The sequence below is a fragment of the Nycticebus coucang genome, chromosome 7, assembly GCF_027406575.1.
Source record: "Nycticebus coucang isolate mNycCou1 chromosome 7, mNycCou1.pri, whole genome shotgun sequence".
Classification (NCBI taxonomy): Eukaryota; Metazoa; Chordata; class Mammalia; order Primates; family Lorisidae; genus Nycticebus; species Nycticebus coucang.
This window is the reverse complement of record NC_069786.1, coordinates 36,770,905-36,779,706: the sequence shown is the minus strand read 5'-3', so window position 1 is coordinate 36,779,706 and position 8,802 is coordinate 36,770,905. Positions and strand designations below refer to the sequence as shown.

Below are 8,802 nucleotides of genomic sequence, written 5' to 3'. Positions count from 1 at the left end.
AACTAGCAGTAGTATAAATCCCATCTTGCTGTTCAAATTTCATGCAGAAATCAAAAGAACTCTTATTCTACATCTGTAAAATATTTAGCAAGTCCTGTCCTGGAGATTATAGGGAGAGCAATGTCAGAAAGCATCCACTTTATTTATGACTTAACTTTGTTGTATACCTGCCACTCATACCCCAATTATATGTGACTTAATTTTTTGTGGCCCAAGAAATACATTTTATATTTGAAAATCCAGTTTTACTTAAAATATACATTAATAAGTTTTTATTTTTAAATTGTTTTATACAGTAGTCTTCTCTTATCCATAGGAGTTATGTTCCGAGCCCAAGGTAGATGTCTTAAATTGCAGAGTGGTGAACCCTATGTATACTATGTTTATTCCTATACATACATAGCTATGACAAAGTTTAATTTATATGTTAGGCAGAGAGATTAGCAATAACTAATGATAAAATTATAATAATTTTAACAATGTGCTATAATAAAAGTTATGTAAATGTTCTCTCTCACACGCTGTCTCTCTTAAACCACCTTAGTGTATTGTGTTCACCCTTCTTCTTATGATGTTGTGAGATGATAAAATGCCTATATGATGAGACAAAGAGTAAGGTGAATGATGTGGGTATTATGACATAGCCTTAGGCCACTATTGACCTATAATACATCAGAATGAAGATGATCCCAGATCATGGAGTCACAACAATGTCAATAGTCAGGAGTAATGCTGATGACTAACACAAGGGTGATTACACAATGTCAAAGTGTTAGATAAAGAGATGATTACCATCCTGGGTGGGATAGAGATAGATGGTATCAGATTTCGTCATGCTACTCAGAAGGGTACTTACAGTTTAAAACATAAAGTATTCATTTCTGGAAGTTTTCATTTAATATTTCCAGGATATGGTTGATCTTGGTAACTTAAATCATGAAAGGTAAAACTGCAGACAAGGAGAGACCACTATATACAGGAATCTCTTACATAAGGCATTTTTTTCTGATATTTTGCAGGAATAAACTTACTCTGATTCAAACTTTGACAGCATTTATATTCCACTGTCTTCAACTGCCATCGACTGAGCTTCTCACAATCTCAGCCAATTCTTTTTGACTCAGTTGACTGGAAAAGACCTGTCAGCTGCAGCACAAGTCAGACTTTCCTGGCCCACGCCAGCTAGGTCTTCTCATGAATGAAAGATTAGAGCCTCTTAGTGCCAGTTACACTTATTAATGTCAAATGAGACTGAGAAGAAACTGAGAAGGATTTTTTTTCTGGTTTTCCCCAATGTGTGATTCCAGCAGAGGAGACAATATAGAAAAGAACTCTGAAATGACATGATCTCATGGGGAATGTTTGTGAATATTGTTGGTCAAAAGTTTGTACTTTTCCAAAGCCTGGGGACTCATTTCTTTTTTTTTTTTTTTTTTTTTTTGCTACAGAGCTTGGTTTTTATTGTTATGTATGTTTGTCCTTACCACCATAGGCCACCCAGGCCTCCAGGGAGGAGCAGGCAGCAAAGACAGCTCCAGATGGCTCTATGCTGCCACTTTGGGCCTTGGGGCTTATAAAATGAGCGCTGTGGGTTCCACCTTCCAACATGAAGTGTAAACTATCTTACAGACTTCATCAGGAGGGAGAGATGGCTGAAGGCACTTTGAGCAAAGAGCAAACCCAATGTCCGAGTTCATTTTCCTCTGGTTACTCTGATGAAGTCTGGACACGGCTCTGATAGAGAACCAGCCCTGCTGACAGCTGGGGTTAGTGTGCCGACTGGGCCGGGCAAAGGCCCCACTCACTGGTAGAACTTCTTGTTAGGATTGTTGGCATAGTCAATTAGCAGCTGGCATGGGGTGAACTGTTTTCCATAGGCATCCTCATACTTCCTGAGCCGGTCTGCTATCTTCTGAGCACCGTACAGATCTGTGAATCTGAAAGGCCCTCCAAGACAAGGTGGGAAGCCTAGCCCAAAGACTGCTCCAATGTCTCCCTCTGCAGGAGTGGCCAAGATCCCTTCCTGCAAGCACATGACTGCCTCATTCACAAATCTTGTCAACAGGCGGTACTGGATGTCTTCATCAGAGGAGACTTCAGACTTAGGAGGCACCTTCAGACTTGCCAAAATACCGTCCATGTCAGAATTCAAGTTCTTATCCTTCACACCCTCCTGGTAGATGTAAAAGCCCTTCCCAGACTTACGACCCAGGAAGCCCTTGGACACCATCTGTGTCAGCAGTTCTAGGCTTCCACCTCCAAACCGCTCCCCAAAGGCTTTGCCTAGATCTTCTGCCACATGTTTTGCTACATCCACGCCAACTTCATCCACCAGTGTGGCAGCTCCCACAGGAAAGCCAAAGCTTGTTGTCAAGGAATCCAGCTTCTTGGGGTCAACTCCTTCCTGGAGTATTCGGATGACTTCAGACATCATGGGTGCAAGACACCTGGTTGTGTAGAAGCCAGGCCCATCCTTAACCACAATGATGACCTTCCCCTGCTTGAGACCGACTGCTACAGCTGAAGCAGTTGTATCCTTGGACGTTTTCGCCGTTGTGATAATCTCCAGCAGCTGCATCTTGTCCACAGGAGAGAAGTAGTGCATGCCAATCACCTTCTCAGGTCTTTTACTGACAGCAGCAATTTCATGGATAGGCAGAGCAGATGTGTTACTGGCAAAGATACAATGTTCTGGAATCACCGCTTCTACTTCCTTTAGCACTTTGTGTTTGAGACTAAGGTCCTCAAAAACAGCTTCAATCACCATGTCGGCCTTTTCAAAACCTTGGTAATTGAGCTGCCCAGTCAGGTTGCTAAAGATGGCATCCCTTTCGAATGATGTTAGAGCTTTCTTCTTCACTTTATCATTCAACCCTTTGAACACCTGCTGCTGTCCCCGGTCTAGCCCAGTCTGTGTGGCATCTTTAAGTATAGTCTTTAGTCCCTTATCCACGGAGACCTGGGCAATGCCAGCTCCCATGAGCCCAGCACCAAGAATAGCCAGATGCTTCACTTCCTTCTGTGGAACTCCAAATTTATTCTTCTTGCATAGAACCTGACCATGGTAAAGTCCCATCAAGGCCTTTGATTCTTTGGTCATAGCGAGCTCTCCAAATTTCTGAGATTCACAGAGATAACCAGCATCATTTCCTTGTTCAATTCCAGTCTTTACTACATCAATTATTTTCAGAGGTGCAGGATAGAGGCCTTTGGTCTGCTTTCGCACTTTTTCTTCCACTTTTTTGTAAATCTGTTGCCTGACAAATGGAATAGTCATGGCGTACGCAGTCAATTTTTCCACCAATCCCTTGTCTCGCTTTGGAGAGATCGTCTTATCAGCTAGTCCTTTGGCAAAAGTAACTGCAACTTCTTCTAGGTATTCGATTGTTCGTTCCTCTGGAGGTTTTAATCCTGGTCCAAGGGGTTCCACCAATTGGTCAACCAGTCCCATTTTCTTTGCTCTGTCTGCACGAATGTTTCTACCAGTCAGTATAATGTCAAAAGCAGCAGGCACACCCACCATTTTGGGCAGCCTCTGTGTGCCTCCTGCTCCTGGTAAGATCCCCAGCAAGACTTCAGGGGCACCTAATACTGTTTTTCTATCTTTTGTTGCTATTCTGTACTGGCATGAAATAGCAAGCTCAAGTCCTCCTCCCAAGCAGGATCCACTGATGGCAGCCACGACAGGCTTTGTGGACTTTTCCAATTTCTGAAATATTCTCTGTGCTTCCTGCGATATCTGTGTTACTTCTTGAGGGGTCTTGCAAGCACTTAACATGTTGATATCAGCACCTGCAATAAAGCAGCCTGGCTTTGATGAGATAAGGACGGCACTTCTGATTTGATCACTAGCCCAGATTTCATTCATTACTTCTATGAACTCTGAATGCACTTCTTTACTCAGTGTGTTTACCTTTGAATTGGGTGAGTTAATTCGAATAACTGCCACATCCCCTTTAACTCCATAATTAATGTGGGTTCTGGCCAGTAAAGCAGAAGACCCTGTAAAGTTTCGGCAAATATAACCTCGGGACCGGAGGATCCTGAAGGCAGTGAAGCGGCTGAGGCTGCCCATTGCGCGGGAGGCCACCATGATGAGCTGGAGAGGACGAAAGTGTAAAGCGCTTCTAGCCCGGCTGCCAAGTGGAGGACTTTTCTTCGGGACTCATTTCTTAAGAATGGATTCCCAAAATAAGGGAGTGAGAATTTTGTTCTTGCCTGGCTGGCTGTTTAGCCAGAGCACTTGCCAATGTGCACCTGTATGACAAGCAGACAGAATACCTTAGAAAGGAAAGGAAGAACTGAGAAAGAGGGAGCCATTTGGCAATAACTTGAACAGATCAATGAGAGGCCATGGGATAAGCTGATGCTGGTGGGAAATGAGTGGCATTGGAAAAGATGTAGCCAGAACCTTATTTCTAACATTAGGAAATTGTACTAAAGAATACCTCTGTGCAGGGGCTTAATAACCTATCCCTGTGTCCCCCAAGAAAGCCAGCAATTAGATGATTGGTACATAGAAGGCAGGAATAGCAAGTTTTAGTCATTAAGAGAAAGAACAATAATCAACCTATCAGGATCACCTCCTCATTCAGATAAGTCAAGGAACACTTTCACTAATTTCCAATCAGAATAACTAACACTAGAAAAGGAAGGAGGGGAGGGTGTAGATAATGACCCTGTCTGAACTTGTCTCCCTGACCCCCCGCCAGAACACTAAAAGACAAGTGATTTAACCTCACTTGGTAGAAAGGAGGAAAAAAATTAATCTAGTTTAAGTGGAAGGTTTGAATTAATTGGAATAGGTTTGAATTTAATTGCTATTTTTTACCAAAAAAAAAATTCTTCTAATTATTTTAATACCAAAAAAAATTCTTCTAATTATTGAGAAGTGACTAGACATGTATTAAAAATTTCAAGAGATTAAGGGACTAGCCACATAGCAGTATTCACATAAATAAAACTGTTCCATGTTTATATCATCAAAAGTTGGTATCTTTTTGTGCTTATAGAAGTGATATCTTTTGTGTTTGTAGAAAGTTTTTCAATACTATTAAATGACCCTATCTATTTATTTACACTTTTTAAATTTCAAAGTTTGATAATATAGCTTTAAATTTGGACATTTAAAGTTATGAACAATAGAAATTCATGAAAGATAACAAAGAGCTGACAGGATGGAAATTCAGTTCTGTATGTATTCAATCAACAGAGAAGAAAAGGGCTCCACTAGGTACATCTGAAGGTCAGTGTTGTATGGTGAAAAGCCTCAGCTGAACTTGAAACAGAAAGCAAACATTGAAGGAAGACCTATCTCAGACATTAGGAGATAGGGAATGACATTAAGTGGCCAGAGCAGAACAAGACAGGTCACAAACAGGGAAGGGAAGGATATGTCAGACCCAAAGCAAAAATGTTAAAGGCAGAATTAAAGTTTAGAATTAAGTAAGCCAGAAGCACAACTCTTTAGACATCTGTAAGATAATTACATTGAAAGATTGTTGAAGTATGTGTTCATTTCACCAAATATCATTGAGTGTTGAACCTGTTCATTACTTGGGCTACAAAGTTGATATGATATTGCTATCTTTTCCCCAAATTGCTTATCATCCAAAGATATAGAAAGATTTCAGTGTTCCCTCCCTCCCACTTTCTGCCAACTAAAATGTTTGTAAACTTTTATCTTCCAAAATTATTTCAGATTTTCTTAATGCCATTTATTTAAAAAAAAATTATTCCAAATTATGTTTTTAATTTTTAATAATGAAAGTATGTCAAAATCCTTATCATTGGGGCAATGGTTTTCAAAGGTGAACAATCTAGATAGAATCTAGGGTAAGATTAATTTAGCTATATATGAAGACCTTTCTCATTTTGTCTATTCTGGTCTATCAAATATTGTCTATCATAATTACAGGAATTCTTTAGTTTGGAGATTGTTCAAGATGAACTATGTATATGTTGATAAGGACTGAGTCCAGACTCTACCATTAGGGAAGAACTGTGTCCATATTCCCTTTGAATATGCCCTTCAGTGAGGCTCTGATTTCGGTTTCACGAGGTATGTAAATGAAAGCTCTCAGTGAGGAAATCTAAAACCTGCGTTTCTGTAAAACTTTTGTTGGGCAACATTTTTTTTTATATGAAATTTCCTAGTTCAATTATTTCTCTTCTTATTTCCTTACTCTTTTGAATACGAGTTTTATTGCTTCTTGTAGACAACACTTGGTTCTGCTTTCACATTTGTTCAAAATAATGTCCTCTTAAGTAAAGATGTTTCATTTTGTATCACAAACTTCAAATTGTTCGTGACTTGACTTACTGAGAATCACTGCAGATATTGTCCCCTCTCTAGTTCCATTAAAAATGTCATCTGTACTCTCTTTGTTACACATTTTCACCCTGTCACATCACCAAGCTATATCCCCTGGTGAGGCTCTTTGACACAGTCATTTACAGCTTGAGGGTTTTTTTTTTTTTTTTATGAAAACAGATCCCCCAGTGAATATATGTATGAACATTGAACATCTTTCTTTACTTACTTTGCAACAGTAATGCATCTTTCTGTATGCCTCTGAGATTCCTCTTTCAGGAATGAAACACCCATTCTTCTAGTAGTCATTTGGGGTTGGCTATAGATGGCTACCAACTGTTTCACTTTGAAAATTATCCTCAGCCTGAGTTAGCTGCCTCCCTCCATGTTTGTCCCATCCTGTGAACAAATCATATGCAATGAGCAATACATGCAATTCTCCCAGACAGGGCCCCATTGTGCTAATTTGGGATCATTCTGAATGGCCAACTCATTCCATACATGTCTATGGGGCTGTCAGAGGCCTCTGTATCGTCTACATCATAGTTCAACTTCTCCCTCTGCCCAATCCTGCTCCTCTTCCTTATAGGTGTTGTTCTAATATACATCCCCTTATACAACTCCTGCATGAAAATTTCTATCTCACATACTATTCCTGAGGTCCCTAACTCAGAAACATGTTATGTAAAGAGGGATCCTGAAGAGCAAACTGTAACATAGGATATTAGAGCTGGAATTGCCCATTGGCTGGCTGGCGTTATGGACTAAAGGTAGGGATCATACTAATATGTCTTGGTACACCAAAGCAATGCACTTATTGAATGTTCACTGGCAGTGAACAAGTGGGAAGTAACACAATGGGTAGTACAATATTGGATGCGTTTAAAAATAAAACCTAAGTAGTAATTAGAAGATATGGAATTATAAGAGGGACTTCACCTAACAAAGGCAATCAAGAAAACCTGGTTGTTTTTACCCTCAATGAATCTCCAACAATAAAAAATAAAAACAAATATTAGTGTCTAGTTATTTTTTTAAAAAATAAGGTATGGAATTAGATGTTCCTCATTGATTACTAGCAATGCTTTATAAAAATAAAAAGAAAGGTAAAGTATGACTGGTGGTTATTTTAAGTTAGAGTGTGGTTAATTATTATTTTTTCATTAATATGACAGTCATAAATGCCCCCTTGGCAATGTAGAAGGATACTCTTAGAAGGGTAGAGAGTCCCAGCAAATGATCTCTGCTATGGTCTGAGCTTTAACTGGGGAAAAGTAGAACCAAGAGTTTAGAGATATTGATTTCTATGTTGTATTTCTCTAGAGCCTTGACTCTTGAGATCATTTTGATTTTGTTGGGCTTTCAGAAATGGCCTCTCCTTCCTGTTTGAAGACGAGTTTTATCCAGTCTTAGAGATGATGTGGATCCCTCTGCTAGCGAGATAACGCCTGCCTTCTTCAGGATGTACTCTTACTTCTGCTACATGCCAGAAGATTCTTAACTGGGTGGAACCTCAGAATAAATTGGCTAGGAAAATACTGAGCCTGCTAACGGGAAAAAAAAAAAAAATGACTAAGTGCTATTTGACGGTAGGTCCTAATCAACATTACAGATAAAGCCCAGGAAAATATTTATGGCGCTGATTTGAGGATGCTGGATTAAGGTCTGAAGACTATAAAGTTATATCCAAGAGAGGTTCTTGATATGGAATACTGCTGTGTTATACAAGATTTAACACTCTGACAAGAACCAATGGAGATGGTACTAATGTACTACTAAGGTGGCCGGTGAAAGCTTGGAAAAATTGATGAACTTCACAAAATAAAGAAAAGTACAGGAATGCCTGAAAAACACTGAGGAAAATGTCAGATGCTCACAAACCTGGGTGATTGGCGTGGATATACTTCATAAATCAGTGAAACCCACTGGATATCTATATTCTGTAGGAGGGCCTGAGTACAAGCAAAGCAATAAAGAATGTGTGGCTAAGGGGTGCCCAAGCGCTGTTGTAAGTATATGATATGTCTATCCTCTGTAGGCTAGAAATGATTCTTGAAGAGGATGTAATAGAATGGGCCCCGATTTCACTGAGATGATAGAATGCCAAATTAATAGATACCAATTTATGGGGCTTAATTGTCATATGAAGAGTAAGAGAATTGAACTATGTCTCAAGGTCAGAGTGAAAGTATCAAAGCCAGGGGCCAGACCAACCATGGGAATTAATGACATAGACAGGAGAAGTTGCCACCTGAAGACCATGTTCTTCCCTATACATACCTAGGATAATACCCATTGCCTTGCAATTGGCTGCTGTGAGAACAACACACAAGCGGACTATACTCCCCACAGCTTCTTTCCTATGCTGCTTGCCTCAATGGCACCTTACCCTCTCTGGTTGTAGGCCCCCAAACCCAAAACCAGCACCTTTTTGAGAGTTTAAAGATGGGCTGAACCCTAACTCCTGGCTAAGTTTGATATGATGCTGC

The 8,802-nt window shown here is 39.9% G+C and overlaps 1 protein-coding gene across 1 annotated transcript; it reads right to left on the bottom strand.

Moving 5' to 3' along the window:
* Window positions 1-1,414: 1,414 nt before the first annotated feature.
* On the bottom strand, window positions 1,415-4,154 carry LOC128590354 (trifunctional enzyme subunit alpha, mitochondrial). Its single transcript, XM_053597694.1, has one exon. It carries the CDS (start codon window positions 4,091-4,093, stop codon window positions 1,802-1,804), a length of 2,292 nt encoding a protein of 763 aa, XP_053453669.1. The 5' UTR covers window positions 4,094-4,154; the 3' UTR covers window positions 1,415-1,801.
* Between the last annotated feature and the right edge of the window lie 4,648 nt (window positions 4,155-8,802).

Bases quoted from the DNA above. Each gene is read 5' to 3' on its own strand.
- LOC128590354 (XM_053597694.1), bottom strand. From the start codon at position 4,093: ATGGTGGCCTCCCGCGCAATGGGCAGCCTCAGCCGCTTCACTGCCTTC.